Source organism: Rhinatrema bivittatum, chromosome 18 (assembly GCF_901001135.1).
Source record: "Rhinatrema bivittatum chromosome 18, aRhiBiv1.1, whole genome shotgun sequence".
NCBI classification, from domain to species: domain Eukaryota; kingdom Metazoa; phylum Chordata; class Amphibia; order Gymnophiona; family Rhinatrematidae; genus Rhinatrema; species Rhinatrema bivittatum.
The window spans coordinates 36,417,465-36,436,744 of record NC_042632.1 but is presented as its reverse complement, the minus strand read 5'-3'; the positions used below and the strand labels follow the sequence as shown (position 1 = coordinate 36,436,744).

Below are 19,280 nucleotides of genomic sequence, written 5' to 3'. Positions count from 1 at the left end.
GTGCCACTGCACACAGCGTAAGCTGCAGATCAGAGCACTTGCAGAAAAGAAAGATATTTCCATATTATTCTCTCCTTTCACCCCAGGCTATGGACACAGAAAGCGTCAAAGGAGTACAAAACTTTTCTGTCTTATCTCTTGCATTTCCTGAAAGCCCACGGTGTCGCCAAACTGCATCACTTAAAAAAAAAAAAAAAAAAAAAAGCCCCAGCAAACGCCTTGGGACTTGAGGTATAGGGGGGATTGGTCTTTATCTGGTCAGTGTTATGTTCTGGAAGTATCAGCCTTCTTGGAGCCTTCTTTCTGGATTGTGCCCGTTAAAAAAAAAATGGTCAGGGGTCTGGTGAGAGCGGTGATGATCCTCCAGTGAAAAAGTGAGCTCAGCCTTCTTCTGTCGGTGGAGAGAGGGGAAATAGTCAACCAGCCTTCAGTGACATCTTTTACTGCTGTCAGACGCTGCTTTAGCTAGGACACTGCTCCCTGTCATAAGGGCTGCTGTCCGGGCGTATCCTCTCCTGCTGCCAAGAGCATGCTATGCTTACAAATTTTACAAATAAATAAATCATTGCAACAAAATAAACACATCTCAGCCTAGAGGGCTCGGCCGATAGGCAAATAAAGACACGACTTGATGAGGAGGGTGACTGGGGTTCTATTCCAAATAGTGATCTTCTCAGCATAAAGTGAGGCCTAAGCCTAAAAGGTAGCGTGGATTGGACGGAGAACGGGAAGGATCTTCAGAGCACAAAGATCCACCCAGCATGCTTTTATGCCTTGTAGCGCAAACAATTGCAGGCTCGCGGTATGATGCAATATCCCTGACCGCAAGATCTATGAGCACAGGCGCCTGTGATCAGATGTGGGATTTGGCCAAGACAGTGATGAAAGGTCCTTTTAATGGGTCTTTCTTTTGAAGATAAATCTGGAAATAGTGGTCAAGGATCTAATAGAAAACAAGCACGTGGAGCCAACCTGGTGGCTCAGTGGTACTGTGCACTGTTATACAAGGGGACTCTGATTTGAGCCCCAAGTTGAGTCATATGTACCCAGGGGTCAATCAGAGCTGGAGATGCTTCAGAGACAGCCCTCACAGCTCCTGGGAGAGGGAAGGGGTCATAGCCCTTGCAAAGGATGACACCCAGTGACTGGCTTCAGAGCCCAGGATATAGGGCTCCTGCCCAGGATCATTGCTGTAATAACAAGTGGGAGGGTCTATTAAAATAGGGAAAACATCCCAAGGTAGTTGTGAATGAAGGCTGATGGTGTCAGAATCCCACCACTGACTGAAATTGCACAGGAAGAGAAAACAGAGAAAGAGAGCTCTACCAGGCCAAAATAAGAAGCCATTACTCCCACATCAGAACATTCCGGATGAAAGTCATTGTTTTCAAAGTTTCACTACCAAAAAAAAACCCACCAGTCCATATTTACCAAAATATTTTTATTAGATACATTTTAAAATTAGATCTTGATCCAACATCTTACAAAATGTGTTCCCCTTTAAAAACACGCCCACCCCAAAAACATATACCATCACAATAGTTTATGCAACTTGTTTCAATAATTTCCCCAAGCAATTACAAATATATATAAATGTCAAGTACAGAGTCCTCAAATATATAACAATATATTTCAAGAAGTACTCAACAAAGGGCCCTTGTTTCGCCGAAACAAATTGGCTTCATCAAGGGACATCGACACAAGAAATATGTATAGTTTCCAACACGATATCCCTTAAGGCAACCACCTTTCACATCAAGGATTGATTATAAAACTGTTTGGGAAGCAACATGTACTAAAACATCCTGCTGTGCAAATGGTGAACCACAGGTTGTCTAATTCTCCATATCTTTGGATGATACGTTCTGCATTCTTATAATTTCCTTCTGCTGAGTTATTATTAATGATAACTTGTCCTAAGTCCGTCTGGTAACCCTGTTAACACACCGTTTGCCTGGAATTTAAACTGATATTCTGCTGTGGCATCCATCAACCCATCAAGTTCTGCAGTAACCGCATAAACATGGCGAGCCCTCCTTATTTGGAAAATATTGATGGGTATTTTTTTTTTTTGGCATTGTATTCTATTTTTTGCTATTACCATTGTGGTTTCAGTTTCAGTATCAGAAATGATATAGAGGAAGACAAGCTGAGTGCTTTGACTGAGCATTGCTCTTCTATGATGGAATTTCACTGCTTTGATGAATCAGTTCATCAAGCAACACCCTGCCCATATAACCAACAAATGCAACTATCAAAATGTATATCAATTTATTATGGTTCATTACATTGTTTTTAAACCATTCAATATAATTAAAGAAATGATCTGTAAGTGGAAGGTAGGAGAGTGGATGGGGGGAAGGACACCATCAGAGGACATCATGCATTGGTGTTAAAGTGTAGAGCTACAAGAATTTCTGTAGCACTGCAAAAGCAAAGACTCCGTAGGTTATGACTGGGGTTTGAAAGCTCATCCAGGGGAAACGGGCAATCCAGGGATGACTGCACTGTACCTGGATGTCATTCTCGACCTCTCGTTTTTTATAAATGATGACCAGTATTTAGTTAAACGCACAAAGTCGGAGGCAAGCACTAACTGCCTGACCTGTAATCCCAGAGCTAGAGGTGGAAATTGATCGATCATTCTTTCAAAGTTCCCATTCATCCTACCAGAAATTTAAAAGCACGATTCTTGTGATTTTAATAACAGAGCTAGGCTGCTGAGGTCCAGGGACTGAGTGCATGTGACTGGAGAGAAAATAACATGTCAGCACTCCCTTTAACACCCGAGCATGAAATCTCACTGATAGCTAGGGGTGTGAGAGAGAACTAAGTCCATTTATGGGAAGACCGGTAAATCCTTTATCAGGCTCTATTCATGCTGGAACCTCTGAGTATAGAGAGAAGGGTGAACTAATAAGCTGTAGGTGAGACTTTTTTTTTTTTTATACTGGACTCATGCAGTACATCTTGTGACTAACTTTTTGAGAGCTCTGGCTGCTTTCCTCTGGCCAGTGAAGAACCAGCGCAGTCAGACTGTGCTTCCATTGCACAGAGCCATCTAGGCATGGTGTTGTTTCAACCTATTCAAATGGATTAACCAAAACATGACAACTGCAATACTTCACTTGGCTATGCTAAATAATGCTTAGGATCTTGTTAAGGGGAATGGGAGAAATGAAACTGGCTCTGGGATGGCAGTCTGAAGGGGTGAGAAGAGACAGAGAGAGGATGTGAGTGAAATAAATAAGGGTAGAGGAAATAAAATGTATACAAGGAGGAAGAGAGAGAGGGAAAGAGGTGAAAATAGATTAGAGCAAATAATGATAAAAGTTGAGTTTCCTAAGGCTTCTTACCACAAAAAAATTAAAGATCTAAACCTATACATCCTACAGGAAAGGCAAGATAGGGGAGATATGATAGAGACATTCAACTATCTGAAAGGTTTCCATGCACAGGAACTGAGCCTTTTTCAATGGAAAGAAGGCTTTAGAATAAGGGGTCATGAGATGAGGGTGAAAGGGGGTAGACTCAGGAGTAATCTTAGGAAATATTTCTTTACAGAGAGGGTGGTGGATGCGGGGCAACCATCTCCCAGTGGAAGTGGTGGAGATAAAAAAACAGAATCTGAATTGAAGAAAGCACGGGATAAATACAGGGGACCTCTGAGGGAGTGAAGGGAAATGTAAGGACTACATAAAATGGGCGAAGGGGCAGACTAGATGGGCCATATGGTCTTTCTCTTCTGTCACCACCTCTATTTCTTTAATTCTGATCTATGTTTTGGCCTGGATGAGGGAAACATGGCCAGGAAGGAAAAGGTCACATCTTGATCAAAATACTGTAGTATAAGAAGATTAAAAAAAAAACAATGTGCCTTTGATTAACTGTGATTATTGAAACCTAACCTACAAAGTTAACTGTAATTTTGAAGTAGATCTTTATTCAGAAATCATTCATTGATGGAAAAATCTAGATCTCTGTGCCTAGCACGTCAGACTTAGGAAGGCTCTGGAATGGGTATAGCAGTCGCTCATGATGAGTTTGTAACCTACACAAGGACATCGTGTTCTCCCCCAGCAGTTACTTTGTGTGATGATTTATGTAGGCTGAGCCATGTGAATTTATGAAGCATATTCACAGCATAGTTGACCATTTTCAAAGCTCTTTACGTGAGTAATAAAACCCAATGTGCCTGCATAAATCAGCCATCTGAAAGCCAGCCTCCCTCAAAGGAGCTAAAATTGGAACAATGCCTGGACTTTTAGCTGCAAATTTTTGTTTTTTAGGGGGGGGGGGACATAATGGGCATAGCTTGTATTTTAAAATCTGCGTATGTTATTTTACATGAAAAAAAAAATAAAATCCCCGCACAAAAACTGATAGAAATGTCCACAGTTACTTTGTGACCACGGACAGTTCTGAAGTGAAAGCATGAGCATATTTTTGCTTTGAGAGTTGGTGCAAAGCCCATAGGTAAAATGTACTCGTGGACTGTGTCCCAGTTTGAAAGTTGCTTCCTTCTGTGGTGAAAGGACAGTAAACGCAGAGGCCAAAGTCAAGTCATGCGCTCAAGAGATCGTTCACGTGGCCGGCCACCCGGCCTTGAGCAGAGGGAACAAGTCACACAGGCCACTGTTCTGACCTAGGAAGTTCTGAGAGACGAGACCATAGCCAGGAATTGCAGTTGTAATTCTGTGGAACAGGACTCTGCTGCCATCTGCAGGCTATAAGAACTCGATAACAGTTATTTAAAAAAATAAAAATCACAAAAATGAATTTTATGCTATAAGTTACCTGAGATCATCTAAACCTCTGGGCAGCATGCCCAGCTCACCCCAAGTATCTTCCGTGCTCTGCCGCATCTCAAAAAAGTGATAATTGCGATGGAGAAGGTACAGAGAAGGGTGGCCAAAATGATAAGGGGAATGGAACAACTCCCCTATGAGGAAAAACTAAAGAGGTTAGAACTTTTCAGCTTGGAGAAGAGACGACTGAGGGGGGATATGATAGAGGTGTTTAAAATCATGAGAGGTCTAGAACGGGTAGATGTGAATCGGTTATTTACTCTTTCAGATAATAGAGAGACTAGGGGGCACTCCTTGAAGTTAGCATGGGGCACATTTAAAGCTAATCAGAGAAAGTTCTTTTTCACTCAACGCACAATTAAACTCTGGAATTTGTTGCTAGAGGATGTGGTTAGAGCAGTTAGTATAGCGGTGTTTAAAAAAGGATTGGATAAGTTCTTGGAGGAGAAGTCCATTACCTGCTATTAATTAAGTTGACTTAGAGAATAGCCACTGCTATTAGCAATGGTTACATGGAATAGACTTAGTTTTTGGGTACTTGCCAGGTTCTTATGGTCTGGATTGGCCACTGTTGGAAACAGGACGCTGGGCTTGATGGACCCTTGGTCTGACCCAGTATGGCACGCTCTTATGTTCTTAAGTTTCTGTCAGCTGAGGAGTTTTACTGACAAGTGTTAAGTACTTGGGATATTGCATGAATCCAGGATTAGTAGATAATATTCAAGTAAAGAGATTTATTTTTAAAAAACCGATTAGACCAAACAAGGAATAATGTAAAACAAGAACAAAGACCTGCTCTCTGTTGGAGAAAGATTGAAGACTGTGCAAACAGTGGCCCTGCCTGTTATCATTACACACTGCTATGGTTTACCTCCATGCATCTAAATAATCAGCAGGTTAATTATACCTTGTGCAATAGTTTGCCTCTACTAGTTTGGGAATGCTGCCATGATGCCATGGCAAAGTTACTGATCATCCTCCTATTTAAACGTATCATTATATTCACTAGCAGGACCAGTGCAACTGCACAGGTCAGCGCCAAGAGAACTTCAATCCCTCGAAGTGGCTCCATGCCCTCTCCATGCCCCATCTTCCCTTCCTTCCTCTGCCTTCTGATGTGGCAGAATTGCGCAAGGTGGTTCAGGGTCCCTGCTGCCATCAAGAAACAGCAGCAACTGCAGCCTGCAGGTCGTCTCGAGCCTGAGGACTGTGAGCCCTGATCCTCTGCAGTGCAGGGGGATGCTAGGGGGAATGCAGGTTGTCTCGCCATCCAGGCACTCGGGGTGCTTCCACTGCCCTCTCACCGACAGCGGGCAGATCCTGCATAGCTCGGGCTGGCTCAGCAGAGAGATGAGATTAATTAAGAGGGAGGTACTTGGGCGATGGGGGTTGAGGTGGTAGAGGAAAGGAATGCAGGTGCGCTGGAGGATGGGAGGGGTACACATGATATGGGGCGTCTTAGGCTGGCAAATTTATTATTATTTATTTTATTTTATAACTTTTATATACCGGCATTCGTAAAAAACATCATGTCGGTTTACATGTAACTGAGAAAGGAAATTACAATGATAGGTGGAGGAAAGATAAATAGTTAAAAGGTAGGTTAACTTTACTGTGGTGCCAACATGCGTCACAGTTAAAACGCGATTATATATGATAAACCATATTAGACAAGAATTAGATAATATTATACAAAGTTAGACAAAATTAATTAAGTACAAGGGGAAGTGGTGCGAGGGGTGGGGGGTGGATGGTGAGGCGCGGGGGGGAGGAGGAGGAGGAGGGGCTGAGGGAGGCGGTGGGTGGCAGGGGGAAGCAGGGGCAATAATGGGGAGGGGGGAAGAGGGTAGGGTGGTGGAGGGAGGGAGGGGTGCTGTACAGGGGATATGGCGAACATTATGAGTAATTGTACAAATCATATGCCAGCAAATCATTGTACAAATCATATGCCAGCAAAGTTCATTAGAGTAATTTTAAAGGGGCATACATCAAAATCACTAGAGCAGTGGTCTTCAAATCTTGTCATTCAAGAACGACTCAAAGAACTACATTCTGGTGTTAATGCTGATTTAACAACAATAATTACATTTTATTCTGTACTTGAAAAATATCTGTATGATGGGCCAGGGGTGGCTCTGGAGGCTTTAGCTGAGAGCTATTCCCTGCATTAGTCTAACTGGTCCTGCCCTCACTTTAATATCCATCTTAAATTTTTTGTGACTGTAGTTTTCCTGTCTCTACAAAAGCAAAATTTACAGATCTCAGAATCCTTAGGAATGGGAATTCAATATGAGTAATGAGTCAGCTTCTCCCTATTGACTAAACCAGTGGTAACCACACAGTTAATCTGTTTGCCAGGATATCCATGGTGCATATGTATATACACATTCAATGGAAAGTGCATGCAAATGTCTCTCTTTTATATTCACTGAGAAAGACTGGTCTAGATAGATACCATAGTTTGTAGCACTCCCTTTCTGTGGGATGTCTGTTTATTTGTGTTGACATTTACATAGTAACATAATATCAATGGCAGAAAAAGACCAAATGTTCCATCCAATCTGCCCAGCAAGTTTCCTAAGGTAGAAACCGCCACTCCGTTCAGGTTCCCCCAAGCCTTATGTTAAGGGTAGTAATATTAACAATCAGACAATGCTGCTTGACGTGCGTTGCTTTTGGTCTTGGCTGTAGAAGCAGTCCCGTGCTTTATCACTAATGTCTGCGTATCAGTATCCCCAGACCATAAAAGTCAGGGCCCAGCAGAGGCTGCCATCTAAATCCAATTCCCCTCCCCCTCCCTTGTTGAAGCAGAAAGCGATGGTGCAGTTGCACCAAAAGCATCATGGCTAATCAGGTAATGGTAGTAATCCCATGCCTTCTGATTAAGGGTAGTAATTGCTGCACTTTTCTTATTTCCATTTAAATGTGAGTGTTGTTTGCCATTTTTATACCTTGGATATGACCATAGAGTACCAGTTGTTTATACAGATTGATGTGGCTGGTTTTATTATGTGGCTGGTTTGATTTTATTATGTGGCTTTATTATGTATTTTATTTATTTTATTATGTGGCTGGTTTTATTACAGACGCTACCCCAGGCGTCTGTTTGTGTTACACTGTGAACCGATGTGATATCTGCGATGACTGTCGGTATATAAAAACTTTAAATAAATAAATAAATAAATAAATTAGACACAGGCTATACAATACATATTGGTTATCGTGAACAGCAGAGCTGTATAAGATCTAGCACTGGATTTACAGCTGTCAGTAAAGATGGAACCCGTCAGTCCAACAGCACGACTTGCTATAATCACTGGGAGTCTGTAGGAACCTCCTTTAGAGGTGAGAAAGGGAAAAGGCCAGTGCTGTTCTCCTATTGCTTGGCCAACACAAGGGCTTTCAGTGGCTGACCAGCAGACTCCTACCTCCAGATCTGGAGGTCCCAACATCTGGGAGCTCTTAAAACCAAACCTGGTACTTGCACTGAAAGCGAGAAAAACCTGGTCACAGAGTATTTCCCTCCCCTCAGACTTGTGCCTTGTAATGCAAAACTGAATAGAAGCAATATGATACAAGGTTGGAAAGGTGTTCTTCAGAGAGAGTATACAAAATGTCCCAAGGTGTTCTTTACATTAAAATGGCTGCCTTTGTTGACAGACATTAGTTTGAAAGTATCAATTTCAACTCTTGTTTGTGTAGAACTCCCAAACATCAAATTTCACCCATATCCCTTCATTAGCCTCGCTGCCTGATTATAGGTCACAGACAGGGCACGAGCCTTCCATAAGATGTTCTTTGTTTTTTTCGTACAGAATGCCTACAAATGATCACATCAGACTTCATTTTATTGTATGGCTTCCATGTGATTTCAGGTTGTGATGCATAATTTGTTTATTTATACACATTTCTTATCCGTTCTTCCAAAGTGGAGTGCAATATATAATATTACATGAAACGAACAAGGTAACAAATCGCCAATAAGCACAATAGAATCTCTATAAAACCAAAAAAAGAAACACAAAATAAATAGTATTTTGTAATTAAAGTCAAAACAGAACATTCTGCACATAAGCCCATTCAATGTGAAATATTCAGATTATGAGTAGTGTTTTAGATCAAGAGCCAAGACTGCATTTTCCTGGTCCATCTCCAAATTTAGCTCCAAACTCTAAGCATTCTGGAATTTGAAGCCCTTAGTCTAGGACTGAACACAACAGAAGTACTTAGAAACTGTTTTGTAAAAACCTGAATGGACATACAGTGCTTCCTGGCTGCTTGGAATTTGTGGTTAGCTGCTCTGCTTCAGAGTGAAATTTGGAGCAGACGGCAGGTAGGTATCTTCACTTCTCGCTGAAATGGGTTTTGCTGGAGGAAGTGTGAGTTGTCACGCCATATTCAGACTTAGGCTTGGATTTATCAAAATGCGGTAAGTACCGCATGCGATAGCAAAAGGGGTGTGTTTTATGATACCAGACCATAATGGTCCCAGACATATGAGAGAGAGAGAGAGAGAGAGAGAGAGGCCATAATGTCATGGCCCATAGGTAGGTATTTGTATCTCTATGGTAGGCCCACCTAGTAACTCGAGGTGGGGATTAGGTAGGTAAGAGTGTAGGGGGTTAGGGGCCACTTTGACATTCTACGTGACACCTACGAACAGAACAGTGGTCTCATGAAGATTTGGTGGCCTTCGGAGTGAGGAAACTCACTCCAAGATGAGATTTGGGCAAGGTTCTCTCAACCTAGCTTGATGGACTCTCTACCTGGGTAACATCAAGCTAGGTTGATGTATTTAAAATGTATTTATTTATTTGTAACCCTTTTTTTAAGGTGGTTTTTCCTGAGGGTCCATAAAAGAATTTGTTGCTGGGACTAACTCTTCCTCTTCCCCAAATCTTGGGGTCCCAAGGAGTGGGTTCTTTGCTATTGGGGGAAAGGTTAACCTTCTAGGCCCAGGTGGTGTGGGGATTTTCCTCTGGCTATGTGTTACTGTATTCTTTGATACTGTTGGTGCTGTACAAACAGGCAGGACACCATATGGGTGTTCAGAATAAATTTCACTTGGATTCTTAAATAAATGTCCAATCACATAGATAACTGCTCCACTGCACAGCTGTGCTCCAAATGGGTATTTACAAGGTGGACTCTCCCTCTGTCCTCTGTGTATGTGTCCCTGGTACTGGGAGGCTGCTTACCCCTTCCTGCTCTGAATGAAAAATCCTAGATGTGAGGATTTGCAGAGCTTCAAGAAAATTGGCCCTGAGTTCCAGCAATGTTCTGGTCTCTCCCCAGCCTCTGTGCTGTGTCTCCAAGGGTAGTGATCCAGGGGTGGATGATCTCCAAAACGATCCTGCTTCTTCTACTCGGACTCCTCCGACTATAACTGCTCTTCAGAAGAGATAGGAGGTTGACTGGTTATTACAGCCCAGCTCCAAACGTGAGGAGAGGTGGAACTGACCCTCCTGCCAACCAAAAAGGAAAAAAACAACAAAAAAACACTCGCAGTCCCAGCTCTTCCTCCGATCACGAAAACAGCCATTGCAACCCCTTCACTGGAAAGGGTTCTCGGATCTGCTCCCTGGCATCTGGATCCGGGGCATATCCCTCAACAAGGCTGAACCAGCGTCTCCCCTCCAGACAAAATCCAAACGTAACCAAAATCCCAGCATAACTGGAGGCAGGTCCTCACAGGCTGGGAAGAACCTCCTCAGTGGTAGCACTTGCTCTACTTGCTCAGTAATCAAAACCAAGTTAGCTGGGTAGCCCCAAATTCACACAGGGATAACCAAAAGTGCCTCCTCTCTCTCTCTGGATGTCAAACCAAAATAAGACTATACTGTTGGCTGACCAGACTCCTTCTCCCCCTTCCCCTTCTAGGCAGGGATCCAACCATCTCAGACATCCTGTGGGGGAGGTGCTGATGGGATGGTATCTCCCTCATTACTATACATTTAAGGGCAGAGATCTAGGGCCACATAGTGGAGACTGGGGGAGGCGGGGTTGTCCCTACATATTGGTTACAAAATGTATTATTCATTCCACTACCAGCGTATTCAAAGCAAGGTACAGGATTACCGAATAATTTACCTGTATGAAAAAAAAACCCATACCTCACTAAGAATAAGACTAAGTTATACGTATAGAGACTGTGCAACAGTATTCATAGATCAGTAGGGTTATGAGTCAGGGCATCAGGAAATACAAAACAGGACTGAGATGATGGGATCAAGGAGATGTGAACATCATAATGCCAAGTTGACCAGAGGGTCCTGAGAGAAAGGTATGAGAGAGCTAATTTCATTTACTAGAACCTTCCATTGAGGCAGTCTGAGATTCTGTCCGGCTGACACAGAGATGAGAAAGGAGGCAGGAGTTGCCAGCTAAGAAAGGCAAGCTTCATGGAAGAGCCAACTCTTTACCTTAACGGCGGAATGTCAGAAGGTCAGTGACCAGTCCGGCCTCTGTGGGGAGGGAGTTCCAGAGCCTGGGGGGACAAAGGAGGAAGGGCGCCGTTTATCCTGCAGCCTTTAGCAGTGGGGAGCTGGAGGAGCGCCTCCCTTTTGCATCTTAGTCTGCAGGAGGGCTTATAAGGAGAGAGATAAAGTGGACCCTGGTCATTTTAGTTTAGAACTGAGCCCAGTAGAAGATTGGAAGCCAATGCATTTTCAGATACTGAGTTAATGTGGTTTCTGTAGCTGCAGCTGGCTAGCAAAAGGGCCTCGCTTACCACACAGTGGTAGCTTCAGGAATGGAGGAAGCATCCCACTGGAGATGAAACGTGTCACCTAAGTCCTGCTACAGCAAAATATGTGTGCAACGTGCATTATGAGGGACAGTGGGTGGGAGCACCACATGCATGCTGAAGAAATGGAAAGTCACTGGCTGCTGAATTTAAGCCTCAGATGGAAACAGGCTACACCACTGCAGAAATATTTTCATGTCTTTATCTTATGCAAACTTGGTCAGGACTCAGCTTTTGATTGATTTCATGCTAACCTGCAGGTGTGTCACTTCTCTCTTTTTGGGTGTGACCGAGTCAGTAATATATTACTTTTAATATTACCATTCACACGAGCCCGAGCGGAGCCTGTCTTCCGGTCGCTTTCTTCTTCGCTCTTACTTATCGGAGCACAGGTGTTTGTTTACCTGGGTGCAAAAAAAAAAAAAAAAAAGCTATTTTAATGTCTCTAGAGTAGAAATGAGTTGTCGTCGTCCACTGTCACAGTAAGAGTGGAGCAGTGTGAAAAATTCTGCGACGGGGCCAAGGCAAACCAGGAAGATTCTCATAAGATGCAATGATCTTGTACTGGCACTTCCAGAGAGGACAGAAAGACCTCTGCACATCCCTCAGCCTCCGCTAAGCCTGTAAGTATCCATTTTTGAACAATGTTTTACTTTCTTCTCATACCTTTTCGTTCTGATTTATAAACTGGTCATGACTGGTATTTTAGTAAACAGACTGGCAGCAAGGTGTGTCGCCTACAGTACACCGCGGAGCTGATTAATAAATAAATCAGGCCTATGTGGGGGGGGGGGGGGGGGAGATACCAGCTGTCCACTTCAGTTGGTAGCAAGTACCCTGTGTCAGAAAAGTACCACTCGCAGCTAAAGGGATATTCAGTTGTCTTCATTTTAAAGGGACATCCGTGCCACTCGTCTTGCAAATCACAGAGAATGTCGCGGATCTGGGACGCCTACACTAAGGACCAGATGTACTAAATATTTTTTCCCATTGTGCGCCTATGGGAAAACATGCGTAGCACGTGCACCGTTCAGAGCATCTCTGTGTTCTACTGTGCTGCCTTCACCTGTGCCAGAAAGAGCAAAAAAGGTGCTCGGGAAAAGGGTAATTAAAAACAGCATTCATGTCCTTAAGTCCAGTCTGATCAGAATATCTGGAGGGGTTATTTTTATTTTTTTTTTTTTATGCAGGTGATTTTCAAAGAGTTACGTGGGGGTTGCGTGCATAAAATGAGCATGTACACGTGTAAGCTGCACGTATTTAATTATTTATGTATGCGAGGAGATGTTTGTTCCATAAGTCTTGAGCGTGAGCGTGTACTTCAGTGTCGCGTGTAAATCTTAATAGGTAACAAAGGGGTATTGCAGGGCGGGCTTCGGAAGTAAGCGCCCAAGTTGCTGTTTTGTACAGTGCTACACCTGCTAATTGACTTGCAGAACTGAAATCACATTTCCCTTTTCTCTGCGGTTTTTGGGTGGGAGGTCTGGGTGAACTGGTGGGGGTATCGGCGAACGGGTGACTCCAAGTTCTGAACAAGTATTTTCAGAAGCGCATTTATTTCTAGGTTATTACATAGGAATTATGAACATGTGTACAAGCGCGACTTTTCATAAAATGGGAAAGAAAAGCACGTATATTCTTCCATTTACGTGTGTGTCTACTTTCAGGGCAGAAATTCATGGTATTTTATAATGTGTGCAGATCCTGCCACACAGTTTAGAAAATACTAGTATAAACCTCCGTGGGCCCACTACAGGCAGTTTTAACTTTAGGCTGTATATATTGCTTTATTATTTTATGTATTAAGGCCTATGTAATTTTTAGAAATGTATTGATTTAGATTATATATTTATGCATTTTGAAATTTTCTAGGTAGTCAGGCTGAGCTCTTATAGGTTTTGTCTATTTGTCATTTTTATTTTAGGGCATTTTATGATTATTTTGTTAACTACTTTGAACTTGGTCTTGAATGGCTTATACACTTTTGGAAATAAATAAATATTTATTGTATTTGATTATGTACTGATTTTTTAGTATGCATTGATTTGTATTATGCATTTATGATTATTGATTTTGATTAATTTGATTTTATATTTATTATTTGTATTGCTGTAAACCACATTGGGTGGTCCTTCGATGGACCAGAAAGGCAGTATATAAACCTCTTATTAAGTTTAGATTTATTCTTATAGGCATATCATTTATAAATTGTTGCCATGTCTAGAACTGGCTCTGTGGTATTCTGGGGTGATTTCTCATAGGTCCCCTTTGTAGAGCAAGTGCAACCACTTTAAATCCATGTTCATGGGTTATCCTACCTCCCCCTTTGAAGGCCTAATTAGAGGACAAAGTCTATAAGCATTTTTAATTTTCTATAATGTCTTACAAAAAAAGGAAATCAAAGCCAGGGCACTCTAAAATGTAACACTTCTGAGAATGCGGAGTAAATAGCACACACATACACATGAATATGAATCCCAAAATAATGTGTGGCACTACAATATAAACTATTCAATACATATATATCTATTGCTTTATTTGTTTAAAGGCCAACAGGAAAGGACACTTGTTTGAACAATTATTCTAAAAAGATGCAAACACCCCGACACAGCCGTGTTTCGCAGCGAGTATTCACATCAAGTAAAGACAAAGAGAACATTTCCCAGGCCACCACAGTAGCTCAGCGCTGTGAGAGCTGAATATGATTTCTTGATTGGAGGCAGCTTCATGAAGATATATGTACTGAACAGTTTATATCGTAGTGCCACACATTATTTTGGGATTCACACTTCTAACACTGATATAAGTCATATTCATTCAGGGAGGTGGGGAGGTTGGCATGGCAGTTTCCTCCTGCTACTCTGGGTTTCCAACTCAATTAAATGTGGTCTCCAGGCCAGTCTGGTGGCTCAGTAGTAGTAGTAGTACTGTGCACTGCTGTGGTGAAGGCCCCAGTTCAGGTCTTGAGTCGAGGATAGGGATGCTGCACAGTCTCTGGATGGTAGGGAGTCATTTTCATTGCTCAAGGGTGACACCTAGTGGCCAGATTAAGGTCAATGTTTACAGGTTCCAGATGGACTATCACTACAACATCCAGATTAAATATATTGGATGGAGAGGCAGGGGAATCATAGAATAAGAGGAAAATTCCCAGGTAGCTGCTAATGAAGACTCATGGCCCCAGGATCCCAGCACTGGTTCTCATTGAGCTGGAGGCACAAAGGAACAGGAGGAGACTGCCAAGAGAAAAATAAATGCCCATTACCTAGCCCAGCCATGAGCCAGTGACCAGAGACCACACCTCCTTCTGGAACCCAATATGTGTGCACTCCTACGTCTGGCCACTGGGTGTCACTTTTGTCCAATGACTAAAACTCTCCTACCGCGAGGTGATAAATGCTGCCAGTACAGTATAAACACCCGCCCAGCCATATCATAAAAAGGAAGATATCCCAGAACTGGGAAAGGGAAACAGATCTGGACTCTGCAGAATAAAGGTGGTGAAAAGGTGAAATAAATAAGGAGAACAGAAGTGTGAGAGTAACTGTGAAGGGAGTTGCCATAAAGTTTTTTTCCAGTCATTCTGAAAACAAGATTTAAGGGCTAGCTATTGCCAGAAGAAATAGCCCTGGCATATCTGACACATTTTGAACCATAGGTAATTCATTGGTTATGCAATGTAAATCTGTGAATTCTGCTGCACACAATTCATCACTGACTTGTGACAAGAATGACATGGAAGAGAATTGGTTTTGCAGTTGTTGCTTGGGGCATTAGAAAAGAAGGATGGAAACTTCCACTTATTTATTCTCAGTCCTCTCTCAATAAATTTAGATTTTCACCAATCTCTCCTGCTCTAAAAAATGTCCTAGTACCAAAGCCTTTCAGCAGGACAGTACTTCTCAACCCAGTCTGCAGGACACACCCCAGCCGGCCGGGTTTTCAGGATATCCACAGTGAATAAGAATGAGATAGATGTGAATGCACTGCCTCCACTGTATGCAAATCTATCTCATGCATATTCATTGTGGAACTCCTGAAAACCAGACTGGCTGGGTGTGTCCAGAGGAAATGGGTTGAGAACCAACGCAATAGCACATTGTGATAGCACCCCCTTTTCTGCCCTGCAGTTTTCTTTTTAAGAGCTTTACAGGTTGACATGTGGCTTCCCAATGACCCACAGACCTCTGTTTTGCCTGTGGAAACAACTGGGCCTTCCAGCCATGTTTCCATTTAAAAGGAACTTTGACTAAGTTTTCTTCTGTTCCAGGTTCTAGTCAAGGGTTCTCAACCCAGGGCACACCTAACCAGTCGGGTTTTCAGGATATCGTAAAGAATATGCATGAGATAGATTTGCAAACGTGGCTGCAGTGCATGCAAATCTACCTCATGCATATTCACTGTGGATATCCTGAAAACCCGACTGGCTGGGTGTGACCCGAGGAAAGGGCTGAGAACCCCTGGTTTACGCCACATACAAATATATCTTAGAAAAAAGTGACAAAGATTAAGCATTCCTTTCATTTTGCCACACCTGTGTTTTACGACATGAAATAAAGAGACCTTTCTTGAGCCATGAACTGGCTCATAATCTGGCACTTGCAATCTTGCTGCAGTCTGTTATCAGAACGGTTTATATATCAGGTTTATAGAGAAGATAGAGCAGGATTGCTCAAGCTGTCCCCATGACAACGGATGCAATGAACATGACTTGAAAACAGAACAGTAGCTTCCAATACACCATGGCCCTACACAATGCTATCTTTCTGTGTATAAAAAAAGTGCCAGTATTCACATGCCAGATGCAGGTTTTGTTTTGGGGGGGAGAGGGGGCAGGAGAGGGGCACAGGCAAGCAGGTGGAGGAAAAAAGGTGCTGGTACTCAGTAACAGCAAGTATCCCCTGAAAAAAAGGCCCTGGTCCTACAATCACAACAGCTTTCAAGTCCTCATCTCCATCTGTGCAACCTCAGCCTACAACATCACATCCAACAGTGGAGTTTGAACAAGAATATGATCTCATCTACTTTATTACAAGAAACTGTAAAGAAGGTGGGTGCAAGTTCAAAGTACAGATGCAGTGATTTCTGAATATCCATCATGAATATGCATGAGGTCGATTTGCATATATTGGATATGCATTGTGACAATCCTGCAGACCCCACTGGTTAGGTGTGCCTCCAGGAGAGGGTTGGGGGAAACACTGCTAAATATTAACCCAATCCTACACTCTCTCTGTAAGTGTAACCACTGACTATTAACTCCGTGCAGCGTTAAAACTGCGTGGCCGGGTGAGTGTCCTGCATTTGCTATGTTAGTGGTGATAAGTAACAGGAGAAGAACTAGGCAGATGCAGGAAAATGAAGGGACTGCTGGACCATATGTAAAAAAGTAAAAAGGATCAATGCAAATGGAGCAGTGCTCGGATTATTAGGGATAAGAAAAGAATGCAGTGCTCAGATTTCTGGGGGAGGTGAAGTGGATATGTTTTTTTTTTAGATATATACCGTACAGCAGGGGTGGCCAACTCCTGTTTGAGAGCCACAAAGAAGCCAATGGAGGCAGTGCATGCAAATCTCCCTCATGCATATTCATGGCAGATATCCTGAAAAGCTGACTGGCTAGGGGTCCTCCAGGACAGGTTTTGGGAACCTCTGTCCTAAAATACTGATGACTTTATGAAAGAGGTGGTGCTTTATGGAGAGCAAGAAGTAGGAAATGAATGGAAACCTAGGAAGGACAGACTGGGAACTGAGAGGTCCTTTTCAAATGACAGCACCAGCAGCAGCAGTGCTGTCATTTGAAAAGGAGCAAGAGTGGCTTGGGATTGCTCATCATCAGGGTGGGTCCAAGAGTGGGTGGATAGGGAGCCCTGGAAAAGGTGTGGGGGCAACTTTGGACTTTTGGAGCAGGACAGGTTTCAGGAAGAGGGCGGGGCTTCACGGAATGGGCCACAGGTTCTATGTGAAAGCCATCGGTTTTATAAGGGAGCTTGTGGGGAGGACAGGAAAAGGGCAGAGTTTCTTACTCTGGGCTTACTGCTCCTTTAATCAGCACAGCAGTGTCACCGGGAACAACACAGTGTACAGCAACAATACTTGGTTGCTTTTGTTGGGCTTCAGATGAGCAACAACACAACATGACACAACAAATATTGTTGGTATTTTAATGTCTTTTTGCAATCTCAACACACCCCTAAATAATAATTCATATGGTTTCTGTTTCAGATGCAGCCAGATTCTTGACCCATTCTCCTTCCAACTATGAAGTCCAGCAGGTTGTGGACTCTGCTTCTCTGCCTTATTCTTCATGTTACGTTAACCTCCCAGCATCTGCTGAGACAAGATTCAAAGTTCTCAGCTGCTTTAGAGAGAGCTGAAATGTTGAAGGATTTTTTCTTCCTTCCAAGTGAAGGTCAAATGACTGGATTCCTCGCCAAGGACAAGCCAGCAAGGTAAAACCTATCCAACCCTCTCTTGTGATATTTGTAGCTTCTCTGATTTTGAATCTTTTCTCAGCGTTGATGAACAAGTAAGAATGTCTGCAGTATTAATAAAGAAGAATTGAGGTATGCAGGGCCATCTTTTCCTCTAAGCCTGTGTCCTCCCCCCAGGCATAGTAGCAAGGGGGCAGATCTCCATCTGAGGATGCAGAAGCTGGGAGCAGGGGAGAAGATCCCTCTTCAAAGATGCACCAGTACCCCTCCGAAGACATGTCTTGATGAAAAGGACGCTGCCTCCTACATCTGAATACCCCTCAACGTTTAACCTACGCGAAAGCATTCAGTCATTCTGTCCCCTTAAGGCAGCACTTTTTATGGTGCCATGTTACGAGCCTTTGCACCTTTAAGGGGGGTAGTACTGACAGAATGCTGCCAAGCTACTCAGGTTGAGTGGTGCTTCAGAAAAGGTGCAGCCAGGACAGAGAAGGAGTTGGCCCCTGCAGGGCTCATAAGAAATATTTTATATATCACTGAGACTGACAGCCATGAAACTCCTCTTCATTTATTAGGGAACTTTTTTTTTAACCTGTTTTCTTCTTGGATAGAACTCCAGTGCTTATTCTTCATATTTAACTTCCAGGAGGTATTCCAAGAGACTATCTACGGGGCCACACCTATGATTTATCTAATTTGTGAGAGGACAGTTCAATCCCAAGCCCAACTCCTACTTTGTGTGATGGCTGGGGCTTAAGAGTGCTGTGAAAGTGATGCTCACAACCCTTAGGGTACAGTGGGGATGGCATCTAGGTTTTGCTCTAAGGAAAGACCTAATAATTGAAGTTAGACAACTTGACTTTGATTCTGATGGAGGCTTGGACCTGCTGTGATTCTACAGGAAGCCTCGATTCCTGTTCCTCTGAGAAGGATAATTATGTAGTTACAAAATTGGTTAGCTTGAAAAAAGAGCCGATCTCCAACCTTCTTACTATGAACCAGCTACCTCGTTATGTGGTAATCCAGGGAAGGGTAAAAAAAATATTCTGTGCACGTCCCAACCAATTCTGCAATACAATGAAAACATCCATTCCTGACCCTAAATGTATCAGTGTGAAACTGTAGGTTAAGCCCTTTTCCTTGAAGTTAAATTTTATCATCATGCCAAATAACCTCAGTTTTTCTTTTTGTTTATTTTATGGACACAGAAATCCATTTAGGGCTTAACAATCTTATCTGGTGGTGGTATATATAAAAGTACCCTTTCTAGTTATACTTTAAAGAGTTTTTTTA

The 19,280-nt window shown here is 42.8% G+C and overlaps 1 protein-coding gene across 2 annotated transcripts in view; it reads left to right on the top strand.

Moving 5' to 3' along the window:
- LOC115079644 (protein NDNF-like) overlaps window positions 1-19,280 on the top strand; it is a 36,584-nt gene that overhangs the window by 13,193 nt on the left and 4,111 nt on the right. The window contains exons 1-2 of one of the 2 annotated variants that reach the window (XM_029583358.1): window positions 11,892-12,176; window positions 17,779-18,005. In XM_029583358.1, the coding sequence (XP_029439218.1) occupies window positions 17,815-18,005 (191 nt within the window). In that variant the 5' untranslated portion in view covers window positions 11,892-12,176; window positions 17,779-17,814. Of the gene's footprint in view, window positions 1-11,891; window positions 12,177-17,778; window positions 18,006-19,280 lie in introns of those variants that run through there. The other variant, XM_029583359.1, reaches the window with a different exon arrangement.